The sequence below is a fragment of the Megalobrama amblycephala genome, linkage group LG20, assembly GCF_018812025.1.
Source record: "Megalobrama amblycephala isolate DHTTF-2021 linkage group LG20, ASM1881202v1, whole genome shotgun sequence".
Taxonomy (NCBI): domain Eukaryota; kingdom Metazoa; phylum Chordata; class Actinopteri; order Cypriniformes; family Xenocyprididae; genus Megalobrama; species Megalobrama amblycephala.
Genome location: NC_063063.1, coordinates 15,411,417 through 15,434,291, shown reverse-complemented (window position 1 = coordinate 15,434,291; position 22,875 = coordinate 15,411,417). Strand labels below are relative to the sequence as shown.

The window sequence follows — 22,875 nt, the reverse complement described above, 5'->3', positions numbered from 1 at the left end:
ACATATCTGTTGATTTCTTGAATGCAATGGCCAATCAGAGGTGTTTGTTTTATTAGTACTGAACAAAAACTTTGCAGGCTCACAAATCCTCTCATTAAAACAAAGTGTAGACATTATATAAATAAGAGATTCATTGTGCAGTCAGCTTCATTATTACAGAACTTTGTGAGATTGCGATGAACTAAGACTGACAGATTTTTAGTGATTATAATGGGAGCGCACTGTGCACTTTCTGCATGCAAAATCGTGCATACGGTATGCTTGCTTTTTCTGTTAAAATTAACAGTGTTTTGTGAACGTAGACGCTTTAATAACAAATAACTTTATCGGGAGCATTTATGCTGGAATGTGTAGGATGTGTGGCGACACGTAAATTGAAACTATTAGGCTACAAGGAAATGTATGATTTGATTTGGTTCACCCTCCGTCTATGATTCCCAACCAAGCTAAATCTCACATTCTTTCTATGAGTGTTGTCGCAAGTAGGGCTGCAACGATTAATCACGATTAATCGTTTGCAAAATAAAAGTCTGTGTTTACGTAATATATATGTGTGTGTTCTGTGTATAATAATTATGTATATATAAATACACACACATACAGGTATAACGTTTAGAAATATATGCATGTATAAATATATATATATATATATATTAGGGGTGCAACGGTTCAAATTGCTCACGGTTCGGTTCGTATCACGGTTTTAGGGTCACGGTTTCGGTACGGTTCGGTATGTGCTATGTTTAGGGAAAATAGGACTATTGTCAAATAAAAATAAAGAAAATAAGAACAAACAATCAAACTACAAGCAACATCACAAAAAAGTACAATAAAGCAAATATTCAAATAAAATAAACAGTGCTTTTCAGGTTTTTCAGGTATCTCAGTAGTTTTCAGGTACAGAAAATGGATAAAGTAATCAAATATAAAATAACACTGCATATTATCTTTACTGTATAAAATAAATAAAGATGAATCATTATTGAAGTTACAAAAACTATTCAGAGCAGTGAGCGATTTCTCTTTATTTGTTGTTTGATTTAACATTAAAAACAGGCAGCAGGAATCGTTTTTTTCTCTTTAAGACATGCACGATCCAGTACATTATTACACATGCGCTGTCTTTCTCGACTAATATACGTTCACTTAAGACATAACCGACTATGTTTGCTAGGATATTCACCAAGACGGCCATGCTGACATAATTTTTGCATGAATTTGTCCGCTGAAGTGCAAGACTTGAAAGAGAACTCCGTATTTGCGCGCTGACTGAAATAAGCGTGTGCGCGCTTCGGATGAGCGCACACAAATCTTCTCACAGCGCGTGCGAGTTCTCTTTCGCGTCTTGTTCTTGAAGTTTAAATCAGCAAGGCTTAAATGAGTTTAGTTTAAACACAGATAGCAACGTGTGCTGTTCAGGTCTCACCTGCGCTCGCGCGCTATCAACACCAGGGTGATGACGGCGTAAATGACTGGACATTAGAGCATATGGCACTCGCAGTTAACAGTTTACAAAGAGTGACTGTTTTGTCCACACTTTTTGATTATCGTTGTTGTAACGTTTTGCTCATCCATCGACTGAAACATACATTATCTGAACTCTGTCTGTTTTCCACGTTGCTATTTTAAACAAACCATATTAACGAATAGATGCGTCGTCATTCGAGCTGGACCGCGGTGCAAGTGCGTACCGAACCGTAAGTGGAGAACCGTACGGTTCGATTTTTTACCGAGAACCGTTGCACCCCTAATATATATATATATTACATATAAACATAAATATTTTATATATAAATATAGCTTTTTTCTTAAATATATACATGAATGTGTGTGTATTTATATATACATAATTATTATACACAGAACACACACATATATATAACACAGACTTTTATTTTGCAAACGATTAATCGCGATTAATCGTTGCAGCTCTAGTCGTGAGTCGCTCTCTTGCTGATATAGTTGATGATTTTGGAGTTAATAATGTAAATTGCAATTTATCATCGTGCACTAAAAAAAGTGCACGATGGTTATGTTGTTATGCTAAATATAAAACGGTAGAATTGTTTGTATTTATGACCCACTGGGACCCGCTGTGAGATCGACCAATCAGACAGGTTCCCGAATCTCATTCGTTTTTTTGATTGGATAAAATGAATCTTGAATAGCTTGTATTTTTCCGTGGGATCGGCGCCTATGCCACTGATTCACTAAAAAATACTTATGAATCACTAAAGAAATACCTCTGATTTGCTTAAGAAATACCACTGATTCATTTAAGAAATACAACTGATTTACCAACAAAATCTATAAATCTTATATTTATTAAAAAATTACTGGTTCACAAGAGTCATTTGTTCGGGAATGTGCTGTAGTGCGGGAAACACTGTCAGAGTCATTTCGTTTGGTGTTCCGTCTGTATCGGTAGAAAAATACTGGTTTCCAAGAAAATGTAAAAATGTAACCTGGATCTGAATTAGAAACTGTTGTTGATTTTTTTGTTTTGTGCATAGGAGTTACAGCGATCAGACCAGAGGAACTCGAGTTCCCTAATACAATGACTGACATTGACTATGACACATGGATGTTGAGGTGAGCAGTTGTTTAATGGATTTCCATATTATACACAGCATAAAAATCCTAAAATCATAAACAAAATTTGTCAGACTGATACCTTGCATCTATCCTTGTTCTTTCTCTTCCGTAGTGGCACAGCGATCATGCAGGATGGGAATACCATGAGGAATAACTACGGCTGTGACTTAGACTCTCTGACCACGGGCTCGAGGATCGGGATGATGCGTACAGCTTCTGGAGACCTGCATTACTTCATCAATGGACTCGACCAGGGTGTAGCTTGTACCGGGCTGCCATCGGGTAATTTTCAAGGGAACTGGTTCACCCAACTTTATGTAACTGTGGCTATGTTTCCACCCACCAAATTTGATGCGAATTTTGGGTTATCGCATTTAAAAAACACTGGATGGAAACGGCAAGATGTGCATAAAAATGTATGCACTCAATTGAGGCCTTTTTTTTTTTTGTCCAATAAGAAGACATGGGCTTAAACTACGATAGAAACACGTTTACAGAATAAATCCCTTGATTTATTCCACAAAAAGACTTCGTGGCTTCACCTCAGCAGAGGATGTGATTGCATAACTGGACTAAGCAGTGGACCAATTTTACTGCACAACATCTTAAATGTTGGTTTGGTCATACTGAAATGCCTGAGTGAAAGTCTGTCAACAGAATGGTGGGTTATAATGACATATTAGAACTGTCTCACACGATTGCATTCCCAAACACTAGGTATCTACCTCTAGGTATCTACCTCACAGTGGCTTCCCTGATTGCAGCAACTTCCATTTTTATCACAAATATTTTGGCCCAAATTCCCAGGAAGTGATGATTTTGTTCTCTTGAACACATGGAAAAGAAATAATGCTGTATTCGCAAATGTTTTATGCAATATTCCAATTTTGCACATAAGTTAAATTTGAAACTTTGAATGGAAACATAGCTATTGTCAGTGACTTCATATTATTTCAGAACTTAGTCATTGAAAATTTTCCATCCTCCTTCTTGTCTTTCCTTCCTTCCTGTCTTTTTTTAGAAGTATATGCCGTGATCGATCTTTATGGTCAGTGTGTGCAAGTGTCCATTACAAGTTCTTCCGGCCCTCTGGATAACAGTCTGTGCACCAGTAACATCACAGAGAAAAGCTTCCCCATACACTCCCCAGGTATTGTGCTTGCACAGTATATTTGCTTGTGAGGCGGAAGTATTTTATTAAGATTAGAAAAAACATTTTAAAATGAGTTCTAGATCATTTAAACCTGGCCTAAACATGGTCTTAACATATCTTTTGTGTCTTTGTCACCCTCTAGTGGCAGGGGTTGCTCATCGCCTGCACAGCAAACATGGTAAGAATGTGGTGTTATTAGGAGATGGTTGCCAAGCACTGAGAGTCGGGGGATATGCTCATGGAATTGTCTTTAGTGCGAAGGAGCTCAAGACGGATGAATTGTTTGAGGTGAGATATGGAACATTCTTTAATCTACAGCTGAAAAACTGAAGCAATGCTGAAGCATGCATTGATACATTAACTAACATTAAAAAAAGGTAGTTAGTTCATGTCAGCTCGGGTCCATTAAATAATATTAACAGGTACAACTTTAGATTTTAATAATGTATTAGTAAATGTTTGAAATTAACAATATCTAAGTTTGAGGAATGCTTTAGAAGTATTTTTGGTAATACATTTTAAGGTGTTTTTGTCACAGTGTAATACATAATAAATACATTTAAGTACTAAGTAATATTAATTAACATGTACATGTCTACAGGATGTACTTGTGTTAGGATTGGAGTTTGGTTTAGGGTTAGTTGCATGTAATTATGCAGAATTTATAGATAATGTTAACATATGGATCCTGATTGTAAAGTGTTACCAAAAATGTTATTGTCTTATTCGTATGTGGTCCTGATGTTCTTCTAGGTGAAAATCAACAAGGTAGATGACAGATGGTCTGGTTCCCTTCATGTGGGTTTGACCACCCTGCAGCCCCCCGACCTACCATCCTGCCCTCTCAGCGGCCTCTCGCCTTCGCTTACCCAGCTCAGGTCAAAGGTCACCTGGGTTCTCGCCGGCTCTGAGGTCAGACGCAACGGAGTGCTGCAGAGACAGAACTACGGCTGCTCTCTAGATCGGCTAACGGTAAGAGATTTATGGCCCATTCACGCCAAGGATGATAACTATAATGTTTGAATAATTATTGTAATTCTATGACAGTAGGAAAGGTCCACACCATAGCTATAAAGATAATGACAGAAAATTTAAGGCAGAAGATGACTAAACGGAAGGTTAATGTGTGCTGGTGTGGACACTAATATAGTTATCTTTATAGTTTTTGTTTTACTCGTAAAAGGCAGAGATGGAATCTGCTGGCTTTTTGGAATTTTTTTGCAGTTTTTTTTTTTTTTTTTCTTTTCTTTATTTACATTCACACTACCATTTGGGGTCTATAAGATTTTTTTAAAATGTTTTTGAAAGAAGTCTTGTAGTGAAATTAGCTCAACGGGGAAATATTAATAATTATTCATAACTCATTATGATTATTAATTATGATTAATTATGAATATTTGAATCAGTTAATCAGATTGACTTGATGTAGCTACATTAAAAATACAATTAATAAATCAGTTCATCCTGTGAACACTCAGTATTGATTATTAATTAATTCTAAGAGAATAGTATTTTCTTGGCCACAGAAAAATAATTCGTTCTTAGCATCATTAGCAAAGACAATCTATTGCAGACAGAGAGTCAGAACAAAATATGTATTGTGCACAAGTTTTATTAACTAAATCACGAACACAAACACATACATACACACAAGTCAAACGTACATGGGTAAAATAAGGAATGATAGAGTGAGACCGGAAATGGGAAACGGGAGGAGCTATGGAGAAGAGTCAAAAACCTGGAAAGAATCATCAGTATTCATTACAAAGCTCCTTTGTTAACAAAGTAGGTTCACTACTTTAACTAACTAGCAGCAATTTAGTGTATCGTACAATACTTGCATTAGGCTTCTGCCTTTTTGGAGAGCGCCTGGATACATTGTTGCTGTAGGAAGTCCTGAGAATTCAGTCCGATGGTGCTGAAGTTGCAATCGATGTCTTCTGCGTTGAATGGAGAACCGATGACAAATTTGCATGGTTAGTTGGAATCTTAGTGGGAAAGAGTCCTTTTCTCTCCTAGTTAAGCATATGGCTGGGGTGCAGGGCAGGCCCAGGCCTTGCGGGTCCACAGGCAGCACCTCCACAGATGCAGTTTTGGTCAGATCAGCAAGAGAGCGGGAGGAGCATTGTGCGCTGGCTTTTAAGGTCCGGGAGAAGTCCCACCTCCCAGGGTGGACCTGACCATTGAGGAAAGAGGAATTTCTTTAGCGGGAGCTTCCATTGTGGGGAAGTTTATGGCTCTTGTCTTTGAGCATGATTAAACTGTCTGAGTTGTTGAAGAAGAAACTATTAAAGATTCTTGTAATACTGATGTGTTGCACAGGTATCGACATATCATATACACAAGCATTTAAATCTTCAAAATACAAACTCATAGGCACCAAACTTGGTATAGGGTAGAGGTGTGCGCAGGACAGTTTTTTTCGTCCCGCTCCCGCAAGGTTCTATTCCGCATGCACCCGCTCCCGCCTAAAATTCACTCTGTGTTCACCCGCTATCTGCATATAGTGATTTTCTTCCTGACCCGAGGGGTCCCGTTAAAGGTGCTACAGAGGATTTCGTCGACTGAGAAACCAAAGACTGTTACTGTGTTTTTGAAATGAGCGCATGCGTAAGAACAACCCCCCTCCTTCACAGCTCATTTCGAGGGAACGCCTCCCAAAACTCGTGCACGAGCATTGGAACACGAGTGTTTACCACCGGTATTCGCTGTATCGTGTTAGTGGATTCATTATGTCGGACTCACCGCAGGTAACTCATAATCTGCAGTTGTTACTCCTGTCTCCTGACAAAAACATTGCATGCGGCGCCTGTGGAGTGTGGAAAGTTACTGGAGCGCGCAGCCGCGCACGTCTCTCACAAGGAACGTCATGGCAGTGATTGACAAGCCAGAGGGCCAATCCGCGCACGTCTCTGACAAGGAACGTAACGGCAGTGATTGACAAGCCAGAGGCCAATCGTTTACGCGATGATCGCGTAAACGATTGGCTGATGTTTTTAAGGCCCTACCTCGTGCACAGATGATGTATATTAATATTATTCCTTTCAGTGCACCTAATAAATAGTCTTTTATCAGTTAGTAAAGACAGTTTCAAGTAATATTGCAAAAATGTATAAAACAAAACATCCTCTGTAGCACCTTTAAATTGTTCTCGTGTTTAAACTTCCCCTAAAGAAAGAGAGTGATCAGGGATAACAAATATAAAATGTTGCATACCATATACAAGATTTGTATTTGTTATTTGTCTTATGATGCTGTCAACACCCTAAAAAGGTCAGAGAAAAAATGTCACAAAAAATAATAGGCTAAATATCACAGAGAAAAATAGGCTAAATTAAAAAGCCTACAACATGTCCCTCAAAACTATAGGCTAAGCCAAAAATACATAAACGAAAACTGTTGTCTTACTAGATACTGCAAAATTAAATCTTTTTTAACATCCACGCAAGAACAGAATTACGCTGACTGACGACCGTTTCAGAACATCTCCAAAATCCGATCACAAAAGTTGAATGTTCTCTGAAGGTGCACTCGCACAGACCTCTAATGCAAAGAACATATCTTGCCAGGTTTCTCAGGACAAGGAACTGGGGACTGTGTGAACGCTACCACTGCAGAAAGTTTTGTTAACTTCAAGTTCAAGCACAGATGCGCTGATGTCAAAGCATCTCGGGAGTGACCGGGTTATTGTCAGACCGCCTGCTTTCACCTAAAGTACACTATAGTTACCGCCTTTCATTCAACATTTAATCCCGCACAGCAAGAATTCTTATCGGGTCCCGCGGTTCCCGCAGGAGAGCCGCAGGAATGCAGACCGTCTAGTATAGGTTGGTTTACGATAACCCATTGGTTCTTTTTTATCCTAAAATATGCCCAACACAAAATATCATACAGAAGATGCTGCACAAAACAGTTATAGTCCTAAACACAATGTCCTGGGATGCATGTTCATTTATATATTAGTTCATCTATAAATTAATGCAGGAAAGTCTCTTTTGAGGGCTATGGGTTTCTTTGCCTCTGCTTTTCCACGTGGCCACACACTTGGGGCAGTAAACTAAGCCTTATTTGATGGGCCATGGTAACTGAGGCCCTTGCACAGGCTGGTCCATGGGGGAGGGTCCCTGCAGGCCTCAGAGTAAGTTTTTTAAAGATTATTTGTTAAATATGACAAATATTGTGCCTGATTTGTCTCAGTCGTTACAGTCTCTTATGCTTACCAAGGCTGCATTTATTTGATCAAAAATACAGTAAAAACAGTCAAATTGTGAAATATTATTACAATAAAACCTTTTCTATTTTAATACATTTTAAAATGTAATTAATTCCATTGATGGCAAAGATGAATCCATCTTGTGTGTGTGTGTGTGTGTGTGTGTGTGTGTGTGTGTGTGTGTGTGTGTGTGTTCTTGTATAAATGGTTTATGAGAACACAAATGTGTATAATAACATGGGTATTACAATGTAAACATGGTTTATGAGGACACTTCCTGTGTCCCTCGTAAACCAATATGGCTTAAAAAAACATACTAAAAGGTGTTTTTTTGAAATTTCAAAAAATGCAGACAGTTTTCTGTGATCGGTAGTTTTTAGGGTAGGGGTAGTGTAGGGGGATAGAATATACAGTTTGTACAGTATAAAAAACCATTACATCTAAGGAGAGTCCCCGTTAACCACATAGACAAGTATGTGTGTGTGTTTCTTTTTTTTCCCTTTTGTGTCCATTGAATTCTATGTTTGTTTATTTATTAAAAACAAATTCAAGACCGGTTGGGGTTTGAGGGGAATCTCAATTCCTAAATTGTGCAGAATTAGTATTCATCAGAGCTAAAAATACTGCACTCCTATTGGTAGCTGAAAGTATAAACATTTGCACAAAATATTTAATAAACCAACACACAAGGGACAGATGTGTTCAGTTTTGTGAATGATTGGTATCTACATTCTCTTACACCTCTCTTCTTTGTTTATCGTAATTATAGGTGGGAAATCGTGTTGGGGTGAAGAGATGCAGCGACGATACAATGCACATTCTCATTGATGGAGAAGACATGGGACCAGCAGCCACTGCAGTGGCGAAGGTACCAGTATCTTTCTATATCTGTTAGTGGTGAACGTGATTTTTTTTTTTTCAGTTGTATGGTCTGCTCACCCATGTTTATACCGCATGTTTCAGAACGTATATGCAGTTTTGGACCTGTATGGAAAGGTGACGGCCGTGTCCATTGTCAGCTCCACGTTAGTTGAAGATTCGGAAAGTGTGAAAGCTCCCTCGCTCTCATCCGACAGCTGCAGCGAGGGAGAGGAGGACAGCACTCCTGTCAGAGAGGTGTGCAATCTCAAAGCATCATATTTTATATATACTGTTATATTTTAATCTCACACTTAAATCGTATTTTTTATTTTTTTCCCCAACTCAGTGTGAGACTGAGCCTCCACTGGCTCCCACAGTCATGACGTTTTTAGAGAATCATGGAAAAAATATCCAGCTGTCCAATCAGAACCTGACTGCTGCCCGGGTGTCCAGCTACAACCAGGGACTTTTGGTCACAGCGCAAGCTTTGCCCCGCCAGCAGCTCTTCCAGGTGTGTGTGTGAGTGTGTTTGGAAGTGACAGACAGTGTCAATAGCTATGTTTCCATCCAATGTTGTGAATTTAACTTGGAAAATGGCATAAAATCTTTGCGATTAAAGCATTGTTTCCATCCCATGTGTTCAAGAGAACAAAATCTTCACTTCCTAGGAAATCGGTGCAAAATATCTGCAATAAAAATAGAAGTTGCCGGAATCGGGGGAAGCTACTGTGGCTCTTTTTTCCTACATCATAACTTGCGTCTCAGATGGCGCATACGAAACGCAATAAATGCTGTCATGTTATCTTGCGTTCGGAGGCGGATGTGTGGTTTTGGGAATGCAATCATGTGACACTGTTCTGGGAGGTCACTATATAAACACTATTTTGATGACAGAATTTGAGATTCAATGAAATTGGTCAGCTGGTTATTCCAGTTATTACATAGGCAAAGTCACAAGTTTTTTTTTTTTTTGTTTTTTTTTTGCACATTGAGGGATTTATTCTGTAAATGTGTTTTCATCATAGTCTATGCGTAGATTATCCACCTCAATTGAGTATTTAAGTTTTTGATCACATTTTTTTACATTTATGCACATCTTGGCATTTCCATTCCAGATTTTTTTAATGCGACAAACCAAAATTTGCATTAAAATAGGCAGATGGAAACATGGCTTGTGTGATGCTAATTGTTTCTCCATCTCTTTCTCAGTTTCAGATAGACCGATTGAATCCATCATGGACGTCCTCCCTGTCACTGGGTGTGATTGGTCATTCACCAGACCGTCTAAACTTTCCTTCCACAGCTTGCTGCCTTAAACGCTCAGTCTGGCTGCTGCAACGAGACTCTGTTTTCCACAACTCGCTGAAGGTGACATTCAGTTTTATCCTCCTATCCCTGATCCTTACATCCTTATTTTGTCTCTGTGCTTTTACTTCATTCCTCTCATATTTATGTTTTTTATTTTATTTTCTGATTTTTGTGTGCTTAATGTCCAGTTTCTTTACATTATTAGTATCGTTCCTAACCTCATTCTCTCTCTTATTTCCTCAGATTTGTGAGAACTATGGTCCTAACCTCGACACCTGTCCTGAAGGGACAGTTTTGGGGCTGTTGGTGGACGGTAGTGGTTGTCTCCATCTGTTTGTTAACGGCATGGATCAGGGCGTAGCAGCCCAGGACATCCCGAGTCCCTGTTATCCACTCATTGACCTTTACGGCCAGTGTGAACAGGTCAGAACCTATAACTGTAATATCCTGTAACTAATTAGGCCTCAACAAAAATGTTTCTTATTTTATTTCCCCTGCCGACATTTTCACAGGCTACACCACAAAAAATAGTATTTTAAGTATATATATATATTTTTTACATCTTTTTATGAAAGGCAGAAAATATTAATATTTTTAATGAAAGTTTTTTTATTGATATAATATTAAATATTTTTACGTGCCCTGCTAACATTTTCACAGGCTGCACAACAAAGAAAGTAGTTATATCTTAATAAATAGTTAGTTAATAGTCATTTAAGATAAATAAATAAATAAATTATTTTTTTGATTCAACATTTTCACAAAAAAAACTGTAATTTGAGTATTTTATTTTACATATTTTTATAAATGTCAGAAAATATTTACATGAAACATTGTAATTATTAATGCTATTTTATATAATATTTACTGTTTTACTTACCCTGCCAACAATTTTAAAGGTCTTATCACAAAAAAGTGTAAAAAAAAAAAAATCTTTTTTATATATAAAACACTATTAAACATTTTAAACATTATTTTATATGATATTTAATATTGTTATCTGCCCTGCCAACATTTTCACAAAAATGAGTAACTTGAGTAATTAAAAAAATTTTATATTTCTTGTCAGAAAATACTAGTTTTATTAAACATTTTGTTATTAATGTTGGTGTCATTATTATTATAGCCTATTTATATTTGTAATATGTCAATAATATGAGATATGTTAATATATTGGTGTAAATATATATATATCATAATGGTCTCCTTATGAAAGCTTTGTTTAGATGCACAGGAAATGATTGTCTCCTGTTGGTGTTGTATACTTAGGTGACTATAGTGACAAATCACGTGCCGGTGGTTGGCGGGGAACGAGGAGACATGCGTTGTCAGGGTGACATGGAGAAGGCTGATATGGTGGATGGTGCGTGAAGTTTTGACCTCATGTCTTACAGTGACTTTTGTTGTCACTCTGCTTTACCCGTACATGCGTGCTGTCTGTTTGTGGCAGGTATAAAGGAGAGTGTCTGCTGGACGCCACCTCCTGAGGTCAACCCCAATAAGACGTGCGAGTATCAGGCGCTATGCTCTAGATTCAAAGACCTGCTCACACTGCCCGGTACGACTGCATTACACCAATAAAGCTTTTTGGGCACAGACTGAATATGAACTCTCTTATTTGCAATTTTACAGCACTTTTCTGATTTTTTTCTGATGGTATATTTACTGAAAGTCTTGCCGTCCCACCTCGTCCACTTTTTCAGATGGTTACTTTAATGAGGATGCAAAGTACAACCTATGTTACTGTGAGTCCTGTCACAAATTAAGAGGTGATGAGGCCTATTACAAGCGAGGGGAGCCTCCCAGAGACTACGCTCTGCCGTTCGGCTGGTGCCGCTTTGCACTCCGGTCAGTTGCATTTAAATTAATTTAAGCTCTGATAATATGCATATTATTTAGTATTAATTGCTTACAAAGACTTCTTGTCTGTATTTTAACAGAATCAAGACCCACTGTGAAGTCTCCAATGCCTTCAAAAAGTGGCATATCGCGTACCATGGCACTAGTGTCGGCTCCCTTAGACGCATCCTGGACCATAACCAGCTCTTGTCAGGTTAGTAACCACCAAGCAAAACGTTTTGTTTTCGTTGATCTGATAATGAAATGCATGAATGTGTGAATTAGAGGGAGATCAGAATATTTTTGCACAGCTGAGCTTCTCTGTTTTCCCCTGAGCAGAATCGTCCTCCATTTTCTCTTCCTCCCCGGTGAAGACAGAGGGTCACGGCAGCTACGGGGAGCCCGAAGAGAACAGCGCACCAGAGCGAGAGATTCCACGTGTGCAGCTTTCTCCAACAATGCGCTACTCTGGCCTGGAGGCCTTTGCCCCCAAAGTGCAGTAAGTCAATGGCGGTACTTCCAAAGAAGAAGATCAGAGAGAATATTGCATGATTGTCTAGAAAGTGCCCATATTATGCATTTTTAGATATTACCTTTCATGTAGTGTGTAATATAGCTGTATGTGAGTGTAAAAGGTCTGCAGAGTTTCAAAGCTCAAAGTGCATGATAAATGGAAGAAAGAACTGATTCTGAACTGCCTGAAATGAGTCAGTAGTAATTCCTGTCAAATGTCAGCCTATGGTCTTCATTGGCTGCCCACCAACAACGTCTACTTTGACCTGCTCTCAAACACTGTAGTTGTAGCTGAGGCCTGGAAGCATTTGGTTTGTGTGTTGTTGTTTTTTTTTTATAGAGGTTAAACAGATTGTCGTTGATCCATGATTCCGTACGGACCAGGCCCCACGGTTTGGCACAGATTTGCAGATTAATTCGCAGATTAATCGCAGATTAATTTGCGATTAATTCGCAGATTAATCGCAAGTTTAACCAACATAGAGTGAAAGTTTATAATTTGCACGTGTTTTGTCTTTCTAGTTTACATATTCAATAGATTTTAAACCATTCCACCGCTAGAATAGGCAAAAGAGAATTTAATTCGGTACTCAAATGCTGTTATCTGTGCGCACAGCTGCACACACTCGAAGTGTGCACACAAAGACAGGTGCGTTTCAGATTTGATTCCTCTTTGATTGATTCCTCTTTCGCATCTCCTTGCACTTGGATGGACATATACACACAAAATTGTCAAAATACCCATCTCTGCAAAGTCTCGTAAACACAGTCGCTTATGTCTTAAAGGGTTAGTTCACCCAAAAATGAAAATAATGTCTTTTATTACTCACCCTCATGCCGTTCTCCACCCGTAAGACCTTCGTTTATCTTCGAAACACAAATTACGATATTTTTGTTGAAATCCTATGGCTCCATGAGGCCTCCATAGCCAGCAATGACACTTCCTCTCTCAAGATCCATTAATCTACTAAAAACATATTTAAATCAGTTCATGTGAGTACAGTGGTTCAATATTAATATTATAAAGTGACGAGAATATTTTTGGTGTGCCAAAAAAACAAAATAACAAATCATATAGTGATGGCCGATTTCAAAACACTGCTTCTTGAAGCTTCGGAGCATAATGAATCAGCGTGTCGAATCATGATTCAGATCGCGTGTCAAACCGCCAAACAGCTGAAATCACGTGACTTTGGTGCTCCGAACCGCTGATTCATAACGCTCCGAAGCTTCATGAAGCAGTGTTTTGAAATCAGCCATCACTATATAAGTCGTTATTTTGGTTTTTTTGGTGCACAAAAAATATTCTCATCACTTTATAATATTAATATTGAACCACTGTACTCACATTAACTGATTTAAATATGTTTTTAGTACATTAATGGATGTTGAGAGAAGAAATGTCATTGCTGGCTATGGAGGCCTCTCTGAGCCATCGGATTTCAATTAAAATATCTTAATTTGTGTTCCGAAGATTATCAAAGGTTTTACAGGTGTGAAATGACATGAGGGTGAGTAATAAATGACATTATTTTCTTAAATTACATTAATTTCTGTCATTAAGTACTCATCTTGGAACACAAATTAAGATATTTTTTATGTAATCCGAGGGTATCTCATCCACACATAGGCAGCAACGTCATTGCACCTTTTGATGTTCAGAAAGGTAGTTATACATGGTTAAAATAGTCAATGTGACTACAGTGATTCAACCTTAATGTTATGAAGACAAAACAAAACAAAATTAATTACTTTATTCAACAATTTGAACCATTGTCATATGCAGTGAACTCAGTGTAGGCTTCCTTGTTTACGTTCAGCGCTTCCAGGTTCTGTGTCAGAACGCCGACTCAGTATTGGCCGAAGCTGAATACGTGAGCAGCACGACTCATGCATGTGATGCTGACACAGGATCTGGCCAATGAGCCGGCATTTGGACGCAAACAAGGAAGCCTCGGGGCCTCGAATTGATACAGTAAAACCGATGCCATCGTTACTGTTCGTATCACTGTATATACAAGTGCTGAGGAAGCTTTCAGAGCTGAAAGTTACTTATGGTAATGGCCCATATTTTTTTTCCGACATGCGCTGTAAGCGGTAGACCAATCACAACAGAGCAGAGAAGGTTCTCAGAAAGCAGTGGTTTAAAGAGACTGAATCGTTTATCTAATTGTTTCAGACACAGTGAGAAAAGAGGTGGTGCTGTATATTATAATACTCCAATATTACAATAGGTTTACATGCATCCAAGGTCAAAAAACACTTTAATATTATAAGAAAATTAGTATTTTTGGACCTTGGATGCATGTTAACCCATAGAACAAAATGAGGAACCTTTTTAAAATAGCATAATAAGGGAACTTTTTTCTGTGCAGATTCCGAGACCCACGTTCCCTCCGCTGTCACCAGGCCCAGGTTGGCTTCCAGGTGTGCGTACGGCCAGGCTCGTACAAAGTGGGGCCGACATCGCTGGGGATCAGCGAGCCCCTCGACCCTCGATTCAGCAATGCAGAAATCGAGTGGATCACCAAGGAGAAAGGAGGCACGCTCCTGTACGGCCTGCTCATACGGGTGGAGTAAAAAGAGACTCGAGCGAGGATATCAGCATCATCTTCCTCACTATCAACCAAATTTCAGCGCTGAGGCGTTGAGGAGTTAGCATTATTTTGCTGCCCGGACTCATTCATCTCTGCATGTTTCAGACATACTTTTGTGTTCGTTGCATTTTGAAGGATGGTGATGATAATCTCCAGAGACAAAGACACTGCCTGCACTTTATGTTTCGGACACTGGTGGGCGATTTTTAGTCTTTCTCATTAAATTCACTCGCTCAGCAGGCTCTCCATTATTTTTTTTTTCTGTCTCTTCATACATCTAAATCTATGTATCATCCCCTCAGATTTTTTTTTTTTTTTTTTTTTGCGCTTTTGGAGCCTGTTTTCACAGAAATAAAACTGGACTGGAGCAACACAAAACCACCTATTCATAGCACAGCCCTGGATTTATACTCGTGTTTTTCTTAAGACTTGCAACGGACAAATCAACCTGGAAATAACCAAGACCTGTTTCAACAACAACAACGTTAAGAAATGTCAGCAAAATCACCTAATCAGGAAGAGACTCAGTGTTACTGTTGTTTATTTCATCGCTTTGTTTACTCACTTTACAGATTCTGCTCTATATTTGGTTTTTATAGCTGTGTATTTATTCACAATTGACAGTACATGCAGTGTTTAGTGGATTAAAATGACTACATAAAGACAGGAAGCTAAGAAATGTCTCGGATGGCAAGAAATTTTTTTTTAATTGTGAATACACGGATATAACCGTCTGTAACCATCTGTGGAGTGGGACTCTCCATCTAACCTATTAAACCCGTAAAATCAATTTTTTACTTTAATTGTTGCAAAAGTACATAATTTAACTGAATGGATGCATAAAACAGAATTTCGCCCTCACCCCAAAGCACTAAAAAGAGCTGGAGAAGAGATTTATTAAGCTATAAGTGTATTTGTGTGTCTGTTTCGGCCAAATGCGTGTCTTTGCATCGTTCGCTGCCCATTATTTAAGGTCAATCACCTGTGGGAGTTCTTGTCTTATGTTTGACATGCTTCACTGCTTTAGACGTTGTTTACACGTGTTGTGTTTGGGTTTGTCTTCTGTTCTGAAGTAACGTGTGCTGATAAGCCCATTCGTTTACTCACAAACTTTATTGTAAGAACTAGGGTGTAGGTGTTTCTGAAATTAATGGTGGCAGGTACAAAAAAAATCAAAAGGTCTGTTTATTTTCTACATTCAACATCCTGTTCAACAGGAAGGACTGTTTATTCAACTATCAGGTTGATGTGCCTGAACTCATGAGGAATCATGGGAATTGAAGTCATCTACTCAAATACCTGACCCCAGGATTGGTGTTTACACTGGGAATGTGATTTCTTTTTGATAGATTGTTTACTCAATGCTAGACTTATTGCCATTTTTTTTGTATTCTCTCATGACTAAGGTTGCACAACTGTAAGCCCTCGCTGGAAAAATAACGTCAACAAAAAAAATCAACCCTCTTTTGATTGTATCTAGACTTACAGTACCCTCTGTGAAGGCATATCTATTCATTTTTTATTTTGTTGCCAATATGACATACTTGAGTGTACATTTTGCATTAGTAATCCCGCTTTATTGCCAAGGGCGATGTCGGAATGAATGCTTGCTATGTAAATTGGAAAATGTGAAAACACAGGGTTCATGTCGGCCCATTGCTGCTTTTTCAGTTGTTTGTATTATTTGTTCATGTTTGTGTTATTATTTTTTTATGTATTTACGTTGTGTTGTACAGCCTGTTAAATAACACTAACATTAACATTACCTTCCTGGTTTGTAAGAAAATAAAAATCCAAAAAAGAGACAGTTATGCACAACATATGGAAAATGTCTGTGTCTTCAATTAGTTCTGGGTTACTATCATGAAATAATCTCTCCCAAGTTGTCATTACTAGGGGTGTGACGAGATCTCGTGACACGAGATCTCGCGAGACTAAACTGTGACGAGATTTCTCGTCGAGGCGAAAAGTAGTCTCGTGATGTTGCCATGACAGAGTGTTAGGATGATTAGGAAAGAATATGCCACCGCTACGTTTACATTATGCCTCCACTGTCGTTTTGCTTTGTATTTAAATAAAAAACAAACAAACGTTTAATTCAGTCGGATAACGGCCGCCACCGCTCCATCTTTACAGAGTACGCGCGACCGTTGAAAGTGAAAGTAAACGCGAGCGCGCATTCAAACGTGATTTCAATTCCCCGCATTTGACAGCGGCTCCCCGATGAATACAGTTCAAATCATGTACAGTAAGGTCTGAAGAGACTGAAATCATACAGAAGAGAAGTCAGTCAGTTGAGTTAGTAGCAAAACCTCTTACAGTAGGCTACTTGAGTATTGTTTTCTTTTACTGCAGATGATAATTCAGTCTCAGAAAGTAGAACTGAATGACATTCATTACAAGATGATTAGTTAAAACATTTCAAATACGCCTGGAGAATATTTTTTCTAGTCATGTATTTCGCCATCTTGTCTCGTCTCGTGAACTCAATCTCGAGTCTCGTCTCGTCTCGTGAGATACCAGTCTCGTCACACCCCTAGTCATTACTGTAAGGCAAAACAAAACAACCATTGGCCCTATAAACAAAATATTGAGATAACACTCAGTGATCAAGGTGTTGGGCCATCGCAACCCAATCTAATTAATATTTTAAAATTTTTATATGCACTATTTAAAAATTTGTGGTTGATAAGATTAAGGTTATTTAATGTTTTTGAAAGAAGTCTCTTATGCTTACCAAGGCTGCATTTATTTAAAGGTGCCCTAGAATTAAATATTGAATTTATATTGGCATAGTTGAATAAGGAGAGTTCAGTACATGGAAAAGACACGTTACGTAACAGTCGGGGTGTACACCCCCAATATTTGCATATGCCAGCTCATGATCGAGCCATTAGACAAGGGCAGAACGTCTGGATGTGCACAGCAGAATCATCAGACTAGGTAAGCAAGCAAGAACAATAGCGAAAAATGGCAGATGGAGCGATAATAACTGACATGATCCATGATAACATGATATGTTTAGTGATATTTGTGAATTGTCTTTCTAAATGTTTCGTTAGCATGTTGCTAATGTACTGTTAAATGTGGTTAAAGTTACCATCGTTTCTTACTGTATTCACGGAGACGAGAGCCGTCGCTATTTTCATTTTTAAACACTTGCAGTCTGTATAATGCATAAACGCAACTTCATTCTTTATAAATCTCTCCAACAGTGTGTAATGTTAGCTTTAGCCACACAGCATAGCCTCAAACTCATTCAGAATCAAATGTAATACATCCAAATAAATACTATATGCATGACGAACATCTTGTAAAGATCCATTTTGAGGGTTATATTAGCTGTGTAAACTGCGTTTATGCTGTTCAAGGCAAGCGCGAGCTCCGGGGGAGGGGGAGCACGAGAATTAAAGGGGCCGCAACCTATATATCGGTGCATAGTTAAAGGTCCCATTCTTCGTGATCCCATGTTTCCAACTTTAGTTAGTGTGTAATGTTGTTGTTAGAGTATAAATAAAATCTGTAAAATTTTAAAGCTCAAAGTTCAATGCCAAGCGAGATATTTTATTTAACAGAAATAGCCTACAACGAACGGCCTGTTTGGACTACATCCCTCTACTTCCTTCTTTAATGACGTCACTAAAACTGTGTTTTGACTAACCTCCACCCACAGGAATACACAAAAAAGGGGGCGTGGTCTTGTTGCGCTCCCACGGAGAAGAGCAAGAGTTGCGTTTGTAAAGTGTGTTTGTCGCCATGTCGTCGAAACGCTGTTATTTTCATCCTGCAGTCCAATCACTTTTGTTTGGCCTTCCCAGGGACGCTGTACTTAGAAATCAGTGGTTACAATTTATGTTTAACTCGGTTCCCGAAAATTATAATCCACATGTTAAACTATTTGCAGCACATTTTACTGAGGACAGCTTCCTCAATCTCAGTCAGTTTAATGCCGGATTCACACAAAGATTATTTTTGAAAGATGGAGCAGTTCCCTCTTTGTGTGGAGAAGGCGTTGTTTGTGGACCACAACCGGTAAGTGTATTTTATTATTTACGTTGGTGCGTTTAACAGTTTCTGTAACTTATCACACAAAGGGCAACGCTGTTTAGCTTTGTTAACTAGATGGCAATTGAAACTTATCCGACCAAAACTTTTAAAAAGTGTAGTAATTCAACCGGACACCATCGATTGTTGGTGTTTGTTATGATCAGTTTAAATTATTTGTTGATTATATCTGTTGTTTACTGTTTAACCACATGAATCATTGTTCTATGTTTAGGCCTATGTAACGTTACCTACTGTAAATAAACAGCTTACCATTGTGACACATCCTGCAAAAGACGTGTTTGCACAGGTTCTACTCGATCCTCTTCATCTATGTTCTCCGGGTCTGATTCCGGCTCAAATTGATAGGGTAAAATTAAAGACATGTTTACAATAACACTGAGCGCATGCATCTCCCCGTTATGGTAAGAGGCGTGACCTTTCCGGGCAAGATGCGCTAAGAGCTGTCGAATCACAACACAGGAACCGCTGGCACAATCAGAACTCGTTACGTATTTCTGAAGGAGGGACTTCATAGAACAAGGAAGTCATCAGCCTGTTTTTATGACAGTGGAAACAGCGGTATACAGATAAGTAAATTATGTGAAAAATACTGTGTTTTTTTACACGCGAAACATGAACACATGTTATATTGCACACTATAAACACAACCAAAGCTTCAAAAAACCACGAAGAACGGGACCTTTAATGATGCCCCAAAATAGGCAGTTAAAAAAATGAATTAAAACAAATCTATGGGGTATTTTGAGCTGAAACTTCACAGACACATTCAGGGGACACCTTAGACTTATATTACATCTTTTAAAAAGAAGTTCTAGGGCACCTTTAATCAAAAATACAGAAATATTGTGAAGTATAATTACATTTTAAAATAATTGTTTTTTATTACATTTTTAAAATGTGATTTATTTGAGTTGGCAAAGCTTAATTTTTCAGCAGTCATTACTTCAGTCTTCAGTGTCACATGATCCTTCAGAAATCATTCTAAATTTCATTCTCAAGGAACATTTTTAATTATCAGTGTTAAAAACAGTTGTGGTGTTTTATATTAATGTGGAAATCGTGATACATTTTTTTCCATTTTTTTTCTTTAAATCCTCCGATCACTACCTTCTCGAACTTTGATATGGTTGGAGTTGACTTTAGTATAAGTACAGTTAAATCCATGAATTCAACTACCAGTATTTTAGATACAGTTGCCTGCTCGGTTATTAAGAACTGTCTTGTATCGATCTGCCTTCATATGGCTTCAGTTGTGAGTTCTGGAATTGTTCCTCCAGTATTAAAAATAGCTGCCATTAAACCAGTCCCTAAGAAGCCTGGTTGTGATGTTTCTGACATGTCCAACTATAAGCCTATTTCTAACCTTCCATTTTTGGCTAAAGTTCTAGAGCGTGTTGTGGCTACTCAGTTAAATAATCACCTAGCACTGAACAGTCTTTTTGAACCTTTTCAATCTGGTTTCAGAAAAGGGCATAGTACTGAGACAGCTTTAGTGAGGGTTGTAAATGATCTTATTGCAGCTGATTGTAGTGCATACAGAATCTTGGTCTTGTTAGACCTCAGTGCTGCATTTGACAACATTTGCCATTCTGTTCTGCTGGACAGGCTGCATAGTTGGAACAGTATTCAGTTGGTTTCAGTCTTATTTAACCAATCGTGCCCAGTTTGTTAAATTTGAGTAATCACAAATCTGATACCGTGCCTGTTCGACAGGGAGTTCCTCAGGGTTCAGTGTTGGGCTGATTTTATTTAACATATACATGCTTCCACTTGGGCAGATTATCAGGAAATACAGTCTTGGGTATCACTGTTATGCAGATGACACTCAGATTTACCTCACCACTAGCCCTGATGTCCATTGCTCATTAATAACTTTGTGTAGTTGTTTAGAATAGATCAGTATTTGGATGCAGAATAACTTCCTGAAGCTGAACGGCTCTAAAACTGAATTGATGCAGATTGGTACACTGGCAGCTACTTGTAAGGCCGATCAGATCAGTTTGGTTGTTGATTCCAGCATGGTAATTCCCACTTCACAGGTGAGGAATCTTGGGAGTTATTTTTGATCCACAGTTAACATTTGAGGCACACATAAAACACATCTCTAATATGGCTTTTTACCATCTTAGAAACATAGCCCTACTCAGACCTTTTCTCACTTTTGCTGACTACAAAGGCTTATACATGCCTTCATCACAACTAGGTTAGATTATTGTAATGCCTTGTTCTCTGGCCTTCCAGCTAAATCTCTAAGCAAAATTCTGCTGCTCGTGTGCTTACTCGTACTTCTCCTCAGGAACTCATTACACCGGTGCTTTCACAGTTGCACTGGCTTCCCATTAATGCTAGAATTGAAATGGGACTGCACTAGCATATCTTGCTCCATCATGCTCTCTCCATTCTGCTAACTCTTTTACTTCATCAGCATTCAATGTAAATGTCATGTGTGTGTGTGTATATATATATATATATATATATATATATATATATATATATATATATATATATATATACACAGTACAGTCCAAAAGTTTGGAACCACTAAGATTTTTAATGTTTTTAAAAGAAGTTTCATCTGCTCACCAAGGCTACATTTATTTAATTAAAAATACAGTAAAAACAGTAATATTGTGAAATATTATTACAATTTAAAATAACTGTTTTCTATTTGAATATATTGCACAAAGTAATTTATTCCTTATGGCAAAGCTGAATTTTCAGCATCATTACTCCAGTCTTCAGTGTCACATGATCCTTCAGAAATCATTCTAATATGCTGATCTGCTGCTCAAGAAACATTTAATGTGTACAATTGTACAAAATATTTGTGTACAATATTTTTTTTCAGGATTATTTGATGAATAGAAAATTCAAAAGAACAGTGTTTATCTGAAATCTAACTTTTGTAACATTATAAATGTCTTTACTGCCACTTTTGATTGATTTAATGCATCCTTGCTGAATAAAAGTATTAATTTCTTTAATTTCTTTTCAAAAAAATAAAAATAAAAATTCTTACTGACCCCAAACTTTTGAACGGTAGTGTATAATGCTACAGAAGCTTTGTATTTCAGATAAATGCTGTTCTTTTGAACTTTCTATTCATCAAGGAATCCTGAAAAAAAAAGTACACAACTGTTTTCAACATTGAAAATAATCATAAATGTTTATTGAGCAGCAAATCAGCATATTAGAATGATTTCTGAAGGATCATGTGACACTGAAGACTGGAGTAACGATGCTGAAAATTCAGCTTTGCATCACAGGAATAAATTACTTTGTCAAATATATTTAAATAGTACACAGTTATTTTAAATTGTAATAATATTTCACAATATTACTGTTTTTTTTTACTGTATTTTTAATTAAATAAATGTAGCCTTGGTGAGCAGACGAAACTTCTTTTAAAAACATTAAAAATCTTAGTGGTTCCAAACTTTTGGACTGTACTGTATATATAAAAAAATATGACCTGAAAGGTCTTGTGAGATTTACTCATCAATTTGAAGTATTACTAAGATTTTAATATTTGAACTAATGTATCTATATTGTCTTTTTCTTTAGTCATAAACAAATATCATATTCTCGCTCTACATCTTTAGAGTTCGGTGAAATTGTCAGTTTTTGAAAAATAAAGAACAGCAAAAATGCAATTCCACTTTATTTTATTTTTATTTGGAGTAGGAAAGTTCTGTCACTGACATGTTATTGCAGTATTGCATATCAAT

The 22,875-nt window shown here is 37.7% G+C and overlaps 1 protein-coding gene across 2 annotated transcripts in view; it reads left to right on the top strand.

Moving 5' to 3' along the window:
• The window catches only part of neurl4 (neuralized E3 ubiquitin protein ligase 4), a 37,855-nt gene extending 20,954 nt beyond the window's left edge, over positions 1-16,901 (top strand). For both annotated transcript variants that reach the window (XM_048170651.1, XM_048170650.1), the window contains 16 exons: positions 2,514-2,592; positions 2,708-2,877; positions 3,617-3,745; positions 3,891-4,036; positions 4,502-4,720; positions 8,731-8,829; positions 8,925-9,077; positions 9,169-9,333; positions 10,032-10,190; positions 10,374-10,553; positions 11,400-11,493; positions 11,581-11,688; positions 11,834-11,978; positions 12,071-12,183; positions 12,309-12,468; positions 14,858-16,901. In XM_048170651.1, the coding sequence (XP_048026608.1) occupies positions 2,514-2,592; positions 2,708-2,877; positions 3,617-3,745; positions 3,891-4,036; positions 4,502-4,720; positions 8,731-8,829; positions 8,925-9,077; positions 9,169-9,333; positions 10,032-10,190; positions 10,374-10,553; positions 11,400-11,493; positions 11,581-11,688; positions 11,834-11,978; positions 12,071-12,183; positions 12,309-12,468; positions 14,858-15,062 (2,324 nt within the window). In that variant the 3' untranslated portion in view covers positions 15,063-16,901. The remainder of the gene's footprint in view (positions 1-2,513; positions 2,593-2,707; positions 2,878-3,616; positions 3,746-3,890; positions 4,037-4,501; positions 4,721-8,730; positions 8,830-8,924; positions 9,078-9,168; positions 9,334-10,031; positions 10,191-10,373; positions 10,554-11,399; positions 11,494-11,580; positions 11,689-11,833; positions 11,979-12,070; positions 12,184-12,308; positions 12,469-14,857) is intronic.
• The last annotated feature ends 5,974 nt before the right edge of the window (positions 16,902-22,875 follow it).